Genomic DNA, 20,256 nt, shown 5'->3' with positions numbered 1-20,256 from the left:
ATTTCTCAAGCATTGCCCATAACTGGAGTAATTCTCCTAATCACATAGACACTTCTCAATGTGCCTCTATCAGTACCTTGTCAATAGAAATAACCTAGTCTAGTCTGTCTAACTTTTTCATGCTCTAAGAGAAGGCAGATCCTATCTATAAAGGCATACAATTATTTGATGCACTACTATACCAAGACTATATAGTTCAATGATATTATATAGGCCATAACGTCAAAAGAGACAAGTTGGCATAGCCAAGGTAGAGACATACGTGAACAAGAGGAGTTTAAGAATTGATATCCAAATTTATCAAACACTGTAAAAGGCAGTGAAAAAGTAAATTTGTTGCCAACTCACCAAAGCAATGGTTCATTCTTAAAAGAAACATCATGAAGTTTGGAGAAAGTTCAAATCCAAAATGTCCCCTTTCTCAAGGCCATTTCTCTAATCCCTTTTTTCCATCAACAGGAAGATATTACATTTATAGAGTAATACATATTCAGATATCTTTGTTTTAGAAATGCCATCCTCAACAGAAAACTTAAGCTATACGGTCCCTCAGTTTTGGTAAGCACAGAATCAAGCCACTTGAGCAAAAAAAGGGATTTGATTTAAGCCAGAGAAGAGGGACATTGACCCTTGAGCAAAAGTAACCCAATCTTCATGATGTTCAATCAGCATAAGCAAGCTGTAGCCTGCCATTCACTGCAAGAAACGAGAGTTGAAAAAAACCTAACAGACAACAATCAAAAGCTTGCTTGAATTAAAAGGAAAATTGTATAAACTCAAGCTCTTTATGATGATAGAGATGGGTCCCTATTGTCAATTTTAAGTATTCTAAGCTTGTTATCAACAAGCAATATGATTTCATAGGGATCAAATTCTTGACACTCAGATCACAAGTAATGCTTCTTAACCACAGGACCAGGGAACAACAATAAATTTCTCCTGCAGTCTACATTTTTAGTTTATGGAAAGTAACTCCACGACCTTATTTTGGGAGTTGTCCATCTCTCAAGATGACTATATTAAAGCAAGTATCATTCTGAATTGTCCTCTGGTACACTATTTGAGGAAATAAACTCACCACAGTCAGTATAATGTAACCTTAATGAACATCTTGTCAGCAAATTCTCTACAATATCATACCCTTCTGCCTGAAGTTGGGCCCTTCCAACCTGTGACCAAGAAAGCACCTGCATATGGTTGCCCTCTGACTCAATAAACGACTTAAGCCACACTCGTGCACTGACAGTTTGGGATTTTTGCGCACCTCTACAATGGAATTCTACCAGCAGCACCGATCTTTTAAATTTAATATTAAATTCCACCCGATGGCAATAAGACTATAAAAACTACAAAGACGACTAAGCATTGGAAGTACTCAAGCATGTCCACAAGAACTGTAAAAGAAATCAAACAGGACAAGGAGAGTGCCAAAACAGATACCATCAAAGCTTAGAGAGCCCAACAGAAAAATGGACGAGAGTTCAAAGGGAAACAAGGAAGTAACCCAAAACCAGCAAAGCTGTAAGCCGTCAGCTCTTCTATCATCCAAGGCCGAGAAGAAGTGTGTAGTGAGATTCTTTCCATCCTCTGATTTTGCGTCCAGTGGTCTATGCCATCTAAGTGACCAAGTTTTGGAATATGAAAAATATGAAAAAATTAATATATACATCATCCCCCAAGCTGATATCAATTGAGCTAACACCGGGATAGAAAAGACAACCATATAGAATAGGTCAAGTCAAATAAATATGACTGATGTTTATTCACAACCTAGAGGTACACAAAGATTACTAGAGACATAGCCTCAGGTCTATTGCAGAAGTGTCTTCATAAACATGCCATAGGATTCTCACTCATGAACGTCAATTGGGGAAACTACTTACAAATTTTATGATAGTTACAACTAATCAATCACCTGCTATTCCCAGACCTACCAAAAGCAAAACATGCCTCGCTACACTACCCTAAGCATGCCATTGGTAGTGCTAAACAAACATGAAAGCCAGAGCTCAGGTCAGATTGCACTTCAACAAGTATTTTTAAGTGGGTTGAAGCTACCTTTTCTTTCCCTTTCTTTCTTTCCTTTTTCTCTAGATTTTGAGCTGATGAAGTTAGGGCTCAGACGTAATTCCATGTTTATTATGCAACCATGTTCTCTCCATGGCTTGTGAGATCTGCAACGGCTACTGTGAATTTTCTATCATCACGGTTTAGCTGCTTATAATTTCGTTCATGTAAGTCCCGGTAAACCTGAGCACTCATCATAACGCTTCCAAACTGGATGATTATCTACTGTCTAACAATATGTACCCCTATATGTTCTGCAAGCAATCTTATTTATTCCATAACCTTAAAAGCGTTCAAATATAAACAAAAGCTGCGTACATAGTAGGCGCCGCTAACCAGATAATCAAATGAAATAAGAGCAATCCTTCAAGATTTTTATCAAATTATCTTGGTAGGATTTTCATGGGTATTGTTGCATTCAAGCAATTCATATTCCAAGCAATTTCTTCCAGGTACAGAGGAAAATAAACCTTTGGAACTTAAATATATATGGTGGATGTTAATACAAGCTTCAACCAGAGGTTTCCGCCACAGAAAAACAAAAAAATGATATTTTGGGGAAAATTACCCATTAAAAAGAAAATTATAAAAATTCATACTGAAAATTTTTTGGTAGGTGTTTTCGTACATACCTCCCCTGATACACTTTTCCATGAGCTCCTTCTCCAATCTTAGCGCCAACAAACAGAAACTGAGCATCAATCAGCAACTTTTCATCGAGCTTGAAAAGTTGAGTGTCCATTGAAAATCCACTTCCACCACCCACATTTTCTGCTTGCATACCCAAATCCTTAGGTCTGTCTGATTGCAATTCAAAGTTGGTCTGTAATTGTTGGGCCAAAAAGAACTCGTCTTCTTTTTCCTCCAAATTCATCTCTGATTTCAGAGAAACAAATCAAACACGGCAAATGCAATGCCTCTGGCCAATTTAAAAGCAGAAGGCATCAATTACTTCAGATTGCAAGACAGTTTTTGAGGGGTCTTTAAATCAAATTAAAGCTTGAAACGGTCATTCTGTTATCGTCAGAACGGGTCTGAAAGGGCAGACCCATGCAGCTCAATTAAAATTCTACCACCACCCATCTTTCTACATAAAGTTTCGTCCTCACTTCCTGAGCAGGATCTCCTCGAACACAGAATACAATATAGCATTATGTGGAAAAGGAAAAACATGTGGCCATTACTCCGAATGAAAACAAAATATAATATTACTATATCCCGATCCCGTTCTCGACCCGCCTGCTTTCCATCCATCCATACCTAAATATAATGTTTATTGGTTTCCACGTCATTCCACCTTCCTTGTGGAGATAAAATTTAATTAATAAATAGAAACTTTACAAATTTAGCAGCTATCAATCAACAGTTCCACAAGTTGTTATTTTAAGTTTTATTTAAGTTTGTTTTATTAAATTTTGCCATCAAGTCAAGTCAATGTGTAACTAACTTAGTTGTGTTATATTAAATTTTACAATATTTACAACTATCACTCAACCATTCTCATCAAATTAGATCAATATGATAATCAATGTGTAATAACTAAGTTAGGTGAGTAGTGTATGTGTGTTGAGTTTTTATACAAGTTATTGGTAAGATTTTTTTGGAAGTTTTTTTGGTGGGTTTTTCCAGTCTAATTTCTCTAAAATCTGGGAGGAATTTATTGAAATCACATGTTTGATGGTAACCCCTGCACAATCAAAGTGCCCTAAGGGTTTTTCAACAAGTTTAAATAACACAAATCAATATTTCACCTCAAATTTTTCCAGGCACTACTCTAATTTCTCTAAAATCCGGGAGGAATTTATTGAAATCACATGTTTGATGGTAACCCCTGCAGAATCAAAGTGCCCTAGGGGTTTTTCAAGGAGTTTAAATAACACAAATCAATATTGTTTTTTAAATAAGTTGTTATTAATTTGTGTATTTTTATTTAACTAGTTATCTTAATTATCTTAATTGCAAAATTCTAATAAGTATTTACCTTGGTAATATTTAGCTAGAGATCACATCATTTTTCATTGAAGTATCAAAAAAAATTAGCAATGCAATATATCAATTTTGGGATTAATTACATAGAGTTAGTCATTAATCTAAGATGATATCCATAGGTATTAGGTGACCAATTTCTCATTATTTTAAATAGTCAACTTAACACTTATTGCATGGGTGATTGGATTAAGAGGCATTCTCCAAACTAGTGTAGAATAGATGTTGTAATGTTATGTAAACATTTTGACTTTAAAATATATATATATGTATAAATGTAGAATTTAGATTTCTGTGATCCATATTAATTGTAATAGCATTTTCGGTAAAAATCACATAAAATAAATTCCCGTCTCGAACCAACTAGTGTGGTTCATCTTCAGGATATATATATATATATATATATATATATATATATATATATATATATATATATATATAACTAATTCAAATTACATAAAAATAGTCCACATGGGGTAGCTTAAGCGGCAAGGGCCGTGGAAATGAAGTCTCACCGAACCGGAAGTCTTGGGTTCAAATCTTGGGCTACCCCTCCCTCGTAGAGGGGTACACAATGGACATGTAAATCAGAGAGTCCCGCCCCAGCTTACAAAAAAAAAAATTACATAAAAATAAAATTGTTAATTAAACTAGCATAGATCCATCTTAAATCCAGATCTATCAAAGAGCAGGATCAAATCTCTCTAGGTGCAAACTTTTCTTCAAGTTTTTCACTCAAACAATAGGTTTGCACTTTGAGTGATTTGATCCCTATGTACACTTATAGATCTAAGTTAAAATGAATCTACGTTGGTGTTTATAAAAGTGAAAGAGTGAGATTAATAGTGATGAAATAAATTGTATAGGGTCAATAATCACCTCCAAGACTTGCATCTAAATTTCTATAAAATTATAATTAAAATAAATAATTATATAAATTGTTACATTAAATTAAATTAATATATAATTAAATTAGATAATCAACATAAATGTATTTTAAATTAAATTTATTAAATATTTACCTATAATTGAAAAAAATTGAATCTTTAGTTTAACATTTAGAAAATTGAAGCTAGTCTAGTTGTTAAGAAGTCACGGGTTCAATTCTCTCGATGCCCTTAAGGTCAAGCTCCATGGTTGAGCCAACCTACTACAAATTTACAATGGACGTAAGAGTCATCATGGTGAACCACATAGAAAAAATATTTAAAAAGTCGGACTTTTTTTGTAAATAATAATATTATATGTTGTTCCAAAAAATTGAATGTTAAAATAAATTAATTTAATAATTTATAATAAAAAAATTAGTATAGATGTCAAGTCTCACTAGCCCAACCAGTTGAGGATGGGCCTTGTTGGTGCGGCGACCCAATATCAAACATCAATGGGGTGGTTGTGCCATGTGCTAGGGGAGGAGACATGCTAAAAAACTTAGTCAACTAAGGGTTGGTGTGGCCCACGTCGGGTGTGATCCCCGAGTGACTTTGACGGCTTAGATGCCCCGGGATCACGGCTCCTCAAGCCACAAGTCAAGCCCAGAGGATCACAAACTACTTGACAAACAAACAAACAAAACTAGTATAGATAAATTTAATTTTTATAATATTTTTTTCCAAAAAAATAAATTATAATTTCAACTCCTTAAAAAGTTTCACATTAAAATGGAATTAAAAGTAAGTTAAAAAGTCTAAAAATTTAACTTAAATTGAAAATTAAAATGGAATTCAAATTATGTTAATTAATAGACAAACTCAAAAAAAGTTTCACATTAAAATGGAATTAAAAGTAAGTTAAAAAGTCTAAAATTTAACTTGAGTGGAAAATTAAAATGGAATTCAAAGTATGTTAATTAATAGACAAACTCAAAAAAAATTAAGAGGAGAATTCATATAACTTTGTATTTAAAAGTTTTGAAGTATTCTAAATAGTCATATATGAAAAAAAAAAAAAACTTTACCTCATCTTCAAATAAATTAACTTAAAAAAAAAATGACCTTGTTCACTTATTAATTTATTTTGAGATATCACCCAAAGAGTTAAATCTAATGGTGGAAAGGGATGAGTTTTTCACTATTGGGCAAGGTTCAATTCTCATGAAGGCTTCCCTAGAGCCATGGGGGCACCTCAAGGTGGTGATCGAACCTTCGGTTGCACCCGGAGAGACCATAATAAATGGTTTCATAACTCGTGCATGCATAAGTGGATCAAAGCTCACCCCCGTGTTCTTCTCTAGATATGGGCAAAAGGATCTTAGCTCGAGTTTGGTGAATAATTCATTTCCCCAATTGTGTGGGTTCATTTTTCCATAGACATGTTGTAACTAGCTCGTTTGTGGAATTTATAAAATAGTTGTATCTTGTGTAATAGTGGTAGTCAATCTTTCGAAATTACAAAAACACCTTTTGAGACATCACCTTTCACAAAGACTTTACCTATATCATTCATATTGGATTGTAAAGTGCATTTACTTCTTTCAATGTTATTAAGTGAAGTGTCGTTGTAATATGGGACTAAGTACAAATTCTAGGTGATGGTTAAAACTAAGTGTAATTCTTTAGTGATTTAGTGAAATAGTTACCCCTTTTTGCAACTACTCAAGGAAAAAGTGATTCCATAACATGTGATATATATGTGCTTGATTATGATAACCCATATTAAATGGTGTCACTTGTTTATATTGAACAAAAACATTCAAAAATTAAAATTAAAAAGATATAAAGGCATTCCCTGTATCAGGTGTCATTAAGTGGAGCAGGGATAGGCCCCATGTGATTCATGTATACATGCTCGTGTGGGCTCACCCATGCCAAGAGTGTGTACTTGGAGAGTGGAAGGGAAGAAAACTCTCGTCGTGGAAGAAAGCTCTCATTGCAGAGCTCTCTCATTTGAGGTGAAGAAATTGGAATGATGTAATGATTAATCCCTCCTCAAGCAACATGATTGTTGGAACATGATTACAACTTCATATGGCTATTTTGAGAAGCATAGGAAGGTGGGAGGATGAAGGAATACAATTTATTGGGTTCTATAATAACTCTAACTCCACCTCGAGGTTTTATCTCTTTAACTCAACTTTAAGATTTTCTATTATTTTATTATGATGAAATATATTATTGGCCAATTCGTTTCAATAGCTTGTTGGGGTGAGAAACGCAACTACGATTGTTGGAAATCATGTGAGCTAGTTAAAGAGGTCTCTTATTGGTTCTTCTTTTTGGGTGGGTGACTAACACCATAGTTTCTACTCCCCTCCCTTTCACCAAATCTCCCTATTGAGTCACTACCATCCTTCTATTTCCTCTATCAAGCATCCCAAGCCTACAATGTTGAACTTTGGCAAAGAATTGTGGCTAAAATCGAATAATTGTGAGCTCATACAAGGATCCAAAAAGAATATCAAGAATCCCTTGATCTAGAAGATCCCCTAGCACATCACCCAAGCCCAATTTGAAGCCCTGAGGGAAACATTTAATTATCACTATTGTTTCTTTGTTGGGGTTAAGGTTGAGGTCGCACATATGGAGGATTTTGTCAAGTAGCAAAGGTGAAAACTTTCCCAAGATCAAGTGGAGACATATTTCAAGGATTGGGTGTCAAATATAAGATTTTCACACTCTAGGGAGACTAAGATGTTTAAGCTCATATACTTCTATTGGTAGAATAAACCATCATAGCACAGGGAGTGGAGAAGAGAGGTCTATAGTGGCAAACCATCCTTCACAAATTAGACCTATTGGATAAAATCATGAAGAAATCTACAAAGTAGTCTATTATATTAATGTTATTGTAAGAGAATTAGTGAACACTCGATACAACTCAATGGAAGAAGGTAAGCCTACTTAAGTAAGTGAATGCACACCCTCCAAACCCATCTTGGTTGATGGAGATCCTAAAGAATAGGAGGATATGTAGCATTGGCAAAAGTAGCCACGGACGTTCTCTTTTGATAGAATTACATAAGAGAAGCAAGGTTCCATTTATGGTTATATTATCTCTCTTTCGTGTTACTTTCAGTAGCAAAAGTCATAAAACACATAGGAATATACAATCAAATATCTATATCGAATAATCACATGAGATAAATGTTGTCTTTTTGAATTACCATGGTCTTGGTTTTAGGAGACGAGCCACAAGTAGTCATATATTTACTATATATTGTACTTTATTAATATAAATATTAACTAACTAAAAAAAGAGAAAGATATAAAAACATGAAAATGTTATGCATTTCTTCAACTTTGCCATTATTACTCTCCCTCTCTGATGTCTTATAATTTTATATCAGTGGATAAATAGTAAAGTCGTCACCTAACACATGTAAAATTATATCAAATGGTTGAAAGAGATTATATTGTCGTAGAGAAACTACTCAAGATCTAATTAAGATTCCATAATTCAATTAAGCTTTGCACTAATCCATAAAGAGTAGGCATAAATTTGAAATAATTTGTAAGATTTATCTTAGAAATAATATTTGGGCACCTAATCCATTAGGGTTGGTGTAAAGGAATATGAACGATCAAGAGGAATCCAAGTAATGTTGAAATATGAATATAATTATAACCAGAAATTGTATTTATATGCACATTTGTTTAATGAAATGTAACATATGTCTTATCCATTTAGTTGTCTATTTTTGTGTGTGCTATCAGAGGCAGGCACTCTCTATAACCTCTCAACTCTGCACCCCATTCAACTGCTCAATTGTATGTTACTGGAGCATTTTTTCTCCTTCCCATTTATCTGCTCTATCTGCACCATCCATATCAAGCAGAAATGATCGGTATCAACTGTGTTGTTGTGTGCAACAACTTATCCCCTAGGAGCATTGCACCAACATGACAATCAAGGTTTTGTGGTCTTCTTGACCTGTTGAGTGAATTCATATCACAAAGCATTATCGACTATTGATAGTTTCTATCAGCACACATTCTGGAATTCATTGACAGAATATTATTTCCCTATGCTTGGATAAGACAACATGCACTCAACATAGCCCTTGCTCCACAATGCCCCAGTCCAAGTTTATGACCTTGTTGCAGGTGTGAGGAAGCTTGAGGTTAGCCAAGGTTCATGTCTTTGGCTATGAACTATTCCAAGACTTTGGTAGTGAAGAGCTATCTTGTTTATTCTCCCCATTATTATGATTGCTAAATGATGAGGGGATGACCTCTTTGTTTCTTGTAGCTCTTGTGGTGCCCAGTGAGAGAATTTCCATCCATAACAGCCTCCGATGTTGTTGACTTCATTAGCATGCCCAACTCTTCTGCCTTAATGATGTCATAGGTCTGAGAATGGGCCTTCCATTCAGAATGAACTACATAGTGCTTAGAACATGTCACACTTCCATTTCTCCTCATTATGCTTTTGATAGAAGTGTTTCTTTGTGCTTGTAAAGTCACTCTGGGCTATCTCAGAGAATATCTAGATTGAGGCCAAGATCACGTTGTTCGGTATAGGCACTTCTTGAAAGCCATAGTCACACTCCACTGGTAGTTACAAGCTAACACTTGCATCATTTTATTCATTTGTTTCTAAGTGCCAATACTTCCTATTTGTTGTGGTTATAGACAAAGGAGGAGCTTGAGATTGTTGAGCATTGTTCTTCTCTTATGTCTCCTACCATCCCTTCATTGGGATGAGAGAAGGGTTAATAAATTTAATAGCATTAGTTGTTCATTCCTCCTTCACAAAACTAGTCTTTTGGTTTGTTGATGGGCTCTCGAGTATGCCCAAAAGGATAGTGTCTCAAATAGGTTTCAAGTTTTCATTTTTGCATCTTATGTTCATTTTTAGGTTGACTAAGAGCGTGCAAGGAATATGGTTTACTTAAATGTGGAACATGCACAAGCAATATTTTTGGTAGTTATAAAACAACATTATTCATGTTTATTTATGGTGGTTAGTGTAGGGATATTCTCATATACAGATAAGGAGACATACCCCTGGTAGTCACATGCAACTTTAAGGGGGGGAATGATATAGGTAGGGATAGGAAGGTGATTGGGAGGGCAATAAATCTCTATTTTTGTCGAGTTGATTTAGCCTTCAAAAATGTGTTTGGTGGAGTAGTACCATTTTTAGGCAAAGTTGGAATTTGGAGAGGTTGTAGTGCAAACCTAAATTTTGTATGACCTATCACCTACAAACTTCCAAACTTGAGTGGTGAGTAGAGGCTCACATACAAGTATCATATCAAGGCATAAAGGGAGCCATTTTTGTTTTCTTACTTTTATACTCAATGTAGTATTCTTAGTTGAATTGTTAAACACCAATCTTAGAGTTGGGGATTTTCATATTTCCTAACTTGCAATCCAACAATATGCATTGCAACTAACCTCTTCTTAGCACTTGATCATATCAATGACACCACATCATGAACATAATAAAATGAAGATGGAGTTTGTCAAAAACAAGTTTAGCTTGCACTTCCCAAGCCTATCATCAGACCTTGGGAAGAAGTCATCAACAACAAACATAGAATCAATATACAAAAGGAAGTGACCTTTCACATTTCAGACTACTAAAAATTAATCCAATTTCAAAGTGTTGGGTTTCTTCATGACAACTCATCAACACCTGCTCCACATTCACTTAATATTCCCAAATGCCAACATTGTGATTGAGTTAGCCACATCAAAGATCAATGTTTTGATCTTCAGACTTATGAACATTGTGGAAAACGTACTCATCATTTTGAAAAGATGTTCTAGACACAAGAGTCCTACAAGAGCAAAGATTCACCTTGGATGGATCGCTTCTTGGAAATGGTCTTCAATGTTCGAATTGCAACTAGGTTCGGTTTTTATAATTGTCATCGTATTTGTGTCAACATGTATTTTATGTAAAAATAAAAAGAAGAAAAAATGTTATTATTATTATTATTATTATTATTATCAAGCATGTTCTTCATGCTTTATTTTGGTCAAAAGAAAAAGTCAAGGGCATGTTCTTCGTGACCCTGTGAAAAGAAGAAAAAATGAATTTTGTAAATGTCATTTGTCCCTCAAAATTTCCAAGTCGGCCCTCCAGGATGACAAGTTGGCTTGCCCAAGATTCATGCCTTTTCGCATGTGGAAACAACTATATATTGGCACATACCCTCCATCATTTGGCAACAATTCAGTGGTCTTTTGTGACAGATTGGTTCGGGTTTGTGGCATATATTCTTGAGTTACATATCCAAGTTTTCTAAGGAAATTAAATTTCTAAAATATATGAATTTCTCTAAGGAAAAAACAGTGTTGTGAACCCAATTTCTTGAGGTTTGAGAGCAAATTTTTAGAGGTATATGTTGATGCAAATTTCATAGGCAACTCCTATAATGACGATGCGATTTTCCTGAAATAATAATGTGAGCTTCTGGAATGATAATGTGAATTCTCTATGGAATTGATACAAGATTCCATGATGATTATCTTTGTAATGATACAAGATTTTGAGGTTGGTTTGAAGACAGACAAAGTGACATCCTTTGAAAAATGGACTATCTTATGGAAGACTTCATGTTCAGATTTGGTGGAGGGTTGACTTGGCAACTAAATCTTCTAAATGTGACTTGGATTTCTGTTGTTGATGAATGATCTATAAGGAAAGGATTGACGGTTTTTCCCTTTGTGGTTTTTTCCTTGGCCTCTGGCCTAATCCCTTGTGTCTCTTGTCTCTTGTCTTTTGTGCATTATAATATCTATTTTGTTAATGTGTAATTGCTTGATGACATAAATAATCAAAGTAAATGCTAAGGAAAATATGTATATCAATCACAAGTAATTACCATGATAAGAAATTCTAGTATCTATTTGAATTTCAACATGGTATCAGAGCTATGATAAAGACATGAGCACTAAGTTGGACAAGATAAACTGAGCTTTAAATAAGCAAAGGACAAGCTAATAAGGGGTAAAATTTTGGGGATACACCCGAGTTTCATGTGGCATACTATGAGAAGAAGAGATCTGAATCATGTGTATATCTTCTATGGAATTTCAGACATGAAGCTTTTTAGACCTACGACACCTCTTTCTCGGAACTGTGACACCTTCCTTTCGAACATGTGGCATCTCAACTTCATACTTGAGGCCTATTCCTCCTCAGCTTTACCTACAATCTTAATCTTGTAATTTTACCTATGACCTTCTACATTCAACCTTTGGGCTCAGACTTTTGAACCTATGGTCTTTATTCTTGTGAAATAATCAGAGTATAATTGAAGACAAAGCATGGAAACTGAGCATTCTTTGAATCAGATTAGAGGCATCATTTGAAGTAGCCTAGTGACAATGGTTAAGGCAAACCTGAAAGCATATTTGAAATTACTTGTAATGACTATTGAAGATATTTTTGGGCATTGAATATTGTTGAAGACACCCTTGTAAAGCCTTATTGAAAAACTTATTGGAAAAGTCTTGGAACATATTTGGAGTCTTCAAGTGTGGCAGCCCTAAATTGACAAGTGACATTGGATGATAGTACACCTATCATTGCAAATTTCTGAAGTATTTATTGTAAATATATTAAGAGTCTTGAAAACTCTTTAAAGTCTTGCCAAAACTAAATATAATCTTGAAGCATATCCAAATGTTTGATAGTAATTATGAACAGTTCGAACATGTAGTGATACTCTGAAAAGATACAAATATGTGAAGCAATCTTAATTTGTGGTGATAACTCCGTGGTCTGATAGAAGATCATAACTATACCTGAAAAATATTTGAATTCTTTGTGACAAAGATACAAATTGCGTAGAAACCCAAATTTCCCATGACAGGAAATTTCTGAGTTGATGAATTTCTCTATGGAAGAATCTGAGACTTCATTCTATGGCAACTTGAGAGAAGTTTTGTATACATTTCTATGACAATACCTGAGGGATGTTATGCCATAATATATATGTCAAGGACATGAGTTTGAAGACCTAAGGATACAAAATATCACCTTGTCAGTGATATATAGTGGAAGGGACTGAAGCTATAAGGACCATCTCTGAAATTTTTTGAACACCGTGGAAGAACTGTGAGAAGATAGAAAATGTTTGTGCAAAAACATTGTAAGAAGTTTTTATGGTTCACATCCTAGTTTGATGGTTGAAGATCTGAGGTACCTTTGTTAGATAAAAATGATATATGTCATCTAAAGAAGAGTCGAATAATATATGTTGCAAATGACGAGATCTTTGCAAGGATGGACAAGTAAAGTTGAAGAGGTACATCTAAGTTTTGCTCTTTTCATAACCTATATTGCATATAACACTAAGTCGTCTAGGTCATGATTACATCTAATAAATGACCATGAAGAGTAAGCTAATGATCTTATGATCCTTTATAGTGATGGTTCTGCATAGACATATTAGAAATCATTGATATAACATTTGAAGTTTCTCCTTGCATGCGAAGACTAGGTTTTGTAATTAAGGAATGAAATGAACTCCATGTATAAAAGGCTTGTCAATATCATTTCTAGGGTTTATAACTAACACATTAATGTACTTGTAGAAATTGCAATTTTTAAAAGAATGGAAGGTCTTGAACTTGAATCATCTAGGGTTTATAAAACCAAGCAAAGGTTTGAGTTAGAAAACCCTGGGAATAAAACCCTATCTAATTGTTTCCATTGTAAAAAGAAAACCTAGCTCTTAAGTATGACATGATTGACATCATGATGATGTAAGGACAAGTTTGATGAAAGGTCCAAGATAAAGAGGGAATTGACTCTCCTCAAAACTTAAGTATTCCACATCTCACTTCCTTGATTACTAACTGTTGTTATTTTAACTATGCACTTTTCCTAATGATATTTGTTATTTCATAACCTTTTAATAAAGTTTTCAAGTCAAAACAAGAACTATGTGAGCTTTATTAGCAGATGGAAGAATTGGAAGAATGTAGTAAAGCACGAAGATGAAAGAATGTGATTGAAGAAGGAGAAAGCAGTTTGAAGTATGAATCAAAGAAGTCAATTAGATGGAAACATGAAAGCTAGACTTAATAAAATGGAAGAAGTTTATTTACCTTAGCTGGAAAGAGGGAGTTGTAAGATCTTGGATGGATATAATACTATTTGAAGTTCGAAAAATAAGCTTTTGATTAAAAGGATAGAGGACATATTTATGACAATACCCTTTAGCTAGAAGTTGAAGAGTTTTGATATTGTTGATACATCATAGTACTGGCAGCTGATTGGTTCCTGATATATTCAATTCATGAACACATCGATTGGGTCAACATACTATTGATGGTTGGGAACTGGTATGATTTCTTGGAAGAGCATGAAGTAGAACTATGTTACAATGCAAAGGAAGAAGATGTGAAGGCCTAGCTATGAAGCATTTTGGCTCCGTAAAATGTTGTGATGGAATATTTGATGACACATTGGATTTGATATGAAGATTGTTAGAAAGCCAAGAAGGTCGAAGCTCATTATGATGTGATGCAGATAGAAGCCAAGAAGCTATAATGTATCTCCATAGGACAAACAAGTAGTTGATGGATTGATGAAGTTCCTTTTCATGGAAACATATGAGTATTTTTTAGACAAGCTTAGGTTTGCAGTTATATCCTCCCTAGTTGAGAGGGAGTGAGGATATCCTCCCTAGCTAAGAGGGAGTGAGGGTGGACAACGTGTTATCCATGTGTCACGTACTATGCCTAGGACTAACAATCGTGAACCTAGTGCATGAACACTGGTAGGGAGAACAATGGATTGGATAAGCATCAAGGACGTATATTCTTGAGTTTTGTATTATGATTGACTAGGATTAACATCCTAATTTGGATACATGAACTTGGTAAAGAATGGTTTGAAGGACATACTTTTCCTTGGATTATGAAATGGTCTTGTGAGGTCATACCATGAGAACACCTAGGTGGGTTATGTGCCTTTAGAGGTAGTGATGTCCAAATTTATGCCTCCCAACATTGTGCTCTGATCTAGTAGAGAGATAGAGCGTACTTGCCAAGGCCTTGGTATTTTTTACAAATTTGGCTATGATGATATAAACCATCATTGATGCTTATCAATTCAAATAATTTATTATAGAAGTTATCAACTTGAGAATATCCTATTAAGTCATTATGAATACATCCCTAGTTAAGAGGGAGTGTTGGAATTGTAACTAGGTTTAGTCTCCGTAATTGTCATTGTACTTGTGTCAATATGTATTTTATGTAAAAACAAAAAGAATAAAAATTAGTATTATTATTTTTACTATCAAGCATGTTCTTCATGCTTTATTTTGGTCAAAAGAAAAAGTTAAGGGCATGTTCTTTGTGACCCTCTGAAAAGAAGAAAATTTGAATTTTATAAATGTCATTTGTCCCTCCAAATTGCCAAGTTAGCCATCAAGGATAACAATTCGGCTTGCCCAAGGGTCATGTATTTTCACATGTGGAAACAACTATGTATTGGCACCTACCCTCCATCATTTGGCAACAATTTGGTGGTCTTCTATGGCAGATTGGTTCGGGTCTATGGCATAGATTCCTGAGATACATATGCAAGTTTTACGAGGCAAGTAATGTTCTGCAATATTTGAATTTCTCAGAGGAAAAAACCGTGTTGTGAAATCCGAGTTTCTTGAGGTTTGAGAGTGAAGTTTCAAACGTATGTGTTGATGCGAATTTCAAAGGCAATTCCTGTAATAATGATGCGAGTTTCCTGAAATAATAATGCAAGCTTCCTAGAATGATAATGTGAATTCTCTATGGTATTGATGCGAGCTTTCGTAATTATTATCTCTGTAATGATGCGAGCTTCTGAGGCTGGTTTGAAGGCAGACAAAGTGACATCCTTTGAACAATGGACTATCTTATTACAGACTTCATGTATAGATTTGATGGAGGGTTGACTTGGAAAGTGGATCTTCTAGTTGTGACTTGGATTTCTCTTGTTGATGAATGATCTACAAGGAAAGGATTGACGGGTTTTCCCCTTGTGGGTTTTTCCCCGGCCTCTAGCCTAATCTCTTGTGTCTTTTGTCTATTATGATCTCGATTTTGTTCATTTTTAATTGCTTGATGACATAATTGATCAAAGTAAATGTTAAGAAAAACATGTATATCAGTCACAAGTAATTACCATGATAAGAGATTCTATCATCTATCTGAATTTCAACATTCAACAACTAAGAAGATATATCAGCCATATGACAAAGTTCATTCTCAGGTATTGACACGTCTTATAGTGGAGAGATTTTCATCTTCTCACCTTATATATGATAGGGGAGGAATCAACAATCAACTACTAGTTTCAAAGTTATATCAAGTGAACCTGAGCCATAGTTAGAACCAAAACCTACAACCAAAACCTAGAGCTAGAGTTAGTCAAAGCTAGAGCTAGAGCTATAGCCAAAGATAGACTCATGTTCCATGAACAATAGTTTGTTTATCGTCCTCCTTAAGCCACCACTCAATATAAGACTTATTGCTTCTTCCAGACAACAATATGTGGTCAACTTCAAATCATCTCATCAATTTGTGGTTATCTTTAAACCATCACTAGGGAGCACTTCGATTTCATAGAAGAAATCAACTTCTAGCCAAATTCAAAATTGTTCTAGGAACCACTTCGAGCCAAGTCACATAGTTGGTGGTTAGCCTTAAACCCCATTGGTAGAAGACTTTTGCTTCTGCTACCCTCTTGGTTTGTGGTCTTCCTTAAACCACCACCAGTAAAAGACTTCGACTTCGACTACCCCATTTGGTTTGTGGTCTTCCTTAAACCACCACGAGTAAAAGACTTCGACTTCGACTACCCCATTTGGTTTGTGGTCTTCCTTAAACCACCAGATTCAGAGACCACATTTAGCCATTGTCTACTATCCACTTCGAGATTTCAACTCTCTCCTTAGACTCACATATACCCCTTCAGATTTTTGTTGTTGTTGGGGGGAAGGGACGAAGGAGAGAATATGAACCATCACAAGGAGTCCAAGAAATGTTGGAATATGAATCCAATAATCACCTAAAATTGTATTTATAGACACATTTGTTTAATAAAAGATAACACAGGCTTTATCTATTTAGTTTTTTCCAGAAGAGAGAAATCACCTTTCATTATATGAAGAGAGTACATAAAAACGAAAGAAGCCAAAATCTCTTGCTAAAAAAAACAAGAGAGAAGCTCGCAATTTAGGCCAGAAAAAAACTACACAAAAGCAAAAAACGTCAAAAACAATATTGATACATACACAACTTAGCATAATGATTATTATAATAAAAACACAAATACAATGTTGATACATACACAACTTAGCATAATGATTATTGTAATAAAAACACAAATACTAAAACAATAACAAATCCCAAAAAGCTCAAGACGCTGAAATTTTTGTATATACTAATAATGTGTACATTCAAAATCCACTTTATTATCTTGAAAAGTAAAATAGCTTCAAACCATTATAAAATTAATATTTTACAATACTAATTACTAATTTTACAAATTCTTAGACCAATTAATATTTTATAATAAATCATTATTTTTTAACTCCAAAGAACCTAATCCTTATCATCTATTGAAAACCGGTATGTTAATTCAATGATATAATAATTAGTTTAAAAACTCGTGATTGAGAAAGTAGGTAAATTAATTCAATGATATGATAATTAGTTTAAGGACTTTTTGTGATTAAGTAAATATTCCTTTGTGAGAGAAATCCATTCCATCAACATTAATTTACCTCTCTCTTTGCTTATTTTACTAATTGATATGATAACTAATTTTATAACTTGTGGTTGATGAAGTCATTTTCCAGTCCAACGTCAATAGCCTTCAACATCAATTCGATTCACCTCCCACTATCCTTGTTTTTCTAATGTCAGTCTATCATGTGGATGTTGTAAAGATTTTGTGTAATCCTTAATGATTCCTTCAAAGTGACTTCAGTGCCATTGTAAGTGGACGCTGCATCAATAATGTCCCAACCCCACCACTTCTCTATTGAAAAAAATAATATTCGTGGGTTTTATTATGTTATATTAAAAAAATTGAATTGATTTATACAATTGAAAATTTCATTTTATATATATAACTTAGATTATATATATATATATATATATATATATATATATATTATTATTTAAATTGATGTTAGTTTATATATTAAATAAAATAATAATATTAGATTTAAGATTTTTGTTATCCATGATGTAGATATTAGTCTTTCAAATTAATCACATCGTTAGGATTTGGTAGAGGTTTCAAACCAACTAATGTGATTCATCCTAAAGAGAAAGTGAGAAATCAATTGATCTGAAGGGAATAAATAGCATGGATGCATCATTGCCCAGAGTTAGCCGTTGGTTAATTTGTTATTGAGGAAAAATTGTTTAATATCTAGTTAAAAACTAACTGTTATGTAATTAAATATTTTATTTCGATATTATAAATAGATTATTTAATAATATCAAGTTTTATAATAATAATTTTATCTAGAAAATAATTAATTTGTATAATCTAATTTGTTAGAGTTTGACTTATTCATGATAAATTTGATAATATTTCAAAATAAAATATTATTTAATTTCTATAATAAGAATATTATTGCTTAATATATAGTTAGGAACGAGCTATTATGTAATAATGAACAACTAGTTTTTAACTAGATATTAAACAATTTTTCCTCAATAACAAATTAACCAACGGCCCTAGATTCCTCAGTAAAAAATTAACCAACGGCTAACTCTAGGCAATGATGCATCCATGCTATTTATTCTGCCCTAGTCTAACTAGGCGGAGGAATTGCCCGGAAAGTTATGGAAATTCCAGTCATATTTAGAGAAAATCGGACAAAGATTTTTGTAAATCCAAGTTATAGTTGTTAAACTTCAAAATTTTAGGTGTCCTGGATGTTTTTGGTGGTGCTGAATCCATTTCCACCATCAAAAACACGATTCAAACACTGCCTCTACAAGATTTTTTGAAATTTTTTTGCCCGAATTGCGGTCACTTTTAGCCGTCCGCGCAATTCCTCCGCCTCGGTAGACAACTCCATTTATTCCTTCAGATCAATTGATTTCTCACCTTGTCTTGAGGATGAACCACATTAGTTGGTTCGAAAAGTTGACCAATTCTTAACGATGTGATTAATTAACCAATGGTGCTAGATTCCCTAGTAACAAATTAACCAACAACTAACTCTGGGCAATGATGCATCCATGCTATTTATTCCTTCAGATCAATTGATTTCTCATCTTGTCCTGAGGATGAACCACATTAGTTGGTTCAAAACGTCTACCAAATCCTAACAATGTGATCCATGCTATTTATTCCTTCAGATCAATTGATTTCTCATCTTGTCCTGAGGATGAACCACATTAGTTGGTTCGAAACGTCGACCAAATCCTAACGATGTAATTAATTCGAAATACTGATATCTACAAAAGAATAATATATTTAATAGTGAGATGATGTTGGTTAATTTAGATGTGCTTTAAGACAATGTAATTTCTACGATTAATTCTTACTCTCAATGTTCCTCTATAAATAAAATAATAATATATTTAATAGTGAGATTATGTTGGTTAATTTAGATGTGTTTAGGACAATGTAATTTCTACGATTAATTTTTACTCTCAATGTCTCCCTATAAGAATTGACCATTAAATTTAATGAAAAGATAAACCCCATATAAACTAACCATTTTTTATCTCATGAATTAAATATAAACATATAATAATAATAATCATCTAATTTTAAAGTCATATTTAAGTTAGACACCAAGTTATTTAATTATTTTGTGATTTTTTAATTTTTTTTTTTCCCTTTGAGCTTGAGGACTAGGGTGAGGTTGTCTAGAGTGAGGTTGTTGGTTTGTTGGGATGATGTCATCAAAATTATGTGAAATTTGTTAACTTGGAGGTCTTTTGAGACAATGTGACCTCCACAAGTAGTTCCCACCCTCAACCCTTCCCCATAAAATTAGAGCATGAAATGAATGAAAACCTAAATCACATAGAATAATCATAATAATATGATTTTAAGGTCATGGCCAAGTTAGACACCAAGTTGGTGGATAAAAGCTCCTTATTTATGGGATAAGGATCATAATAATATAAAAGAATAAAGTCTTACTTTTCCCGCTGAGCGCTGCTGCCCTCGCTACGATCTGCGCAGTCTGTCTGGGTGTTGCCCTCTTGGCCTCTCCGCCCCGATCCTGGTCCTCCTGATTGCGGGGCTGCTTGGATCTTCCAGGCCTCCCTTCTTCTT

General features: G+C 34.0%; 1 protein-coding gene across 4 annotated transcripts in view; it reads right to left on the bottom strand.

Moving 5' to 3' along the window:
• The window catches only part of LOC149159644 (serine/threonine-protein kinase STY13-like), a 30,416-nt gene extending 27,134 nt beyond the window's left edge, over positions 1–3,282 (bottom strand). For 2 of the 4 annotated variants that reach the window (XR_016261757.1, XM_089436533.1), the window contains exon 1: positions 2,700–3,277. Coding sequence is in view for 3 of the 4 variants with exons in the window: in XM_089436533.1 (XP_089292659.1) it covers positions 2,700–2,941 (242 nt within the window). In the remaining variant the exon portion in view is untranslated. Of the gene's footprint in view, positions 1–2,699 lie in introns of all 4 variants that reach the window. The other 2 variants (XM_089436531.1, XM_089436532.1) reach the window with 1 other exon arrangement.
• Positions 3,283–20,256: the final 16,974 nt, after the last annotated feature.

Source organism: Pinus tabuliformis, chromosome 5_2, assembly GCF_031772625.1.
Source record: "Pinus tabuliformis cultivar Carrire ecotype Pingquan chromosome 5_2, CPIR1, whole genome shotgun sequence".
NCBI classification, from domain to species: domain Eukaryota; kingdom Viridiplantae; phylum Streptophyta; class Pinopsida; order Pinales; family Pinaceae; genus Pinus; species Pinus tabuliformis.
This window is presented reverse-complemented; position numbering and strand designations above follow the sequence as displayed.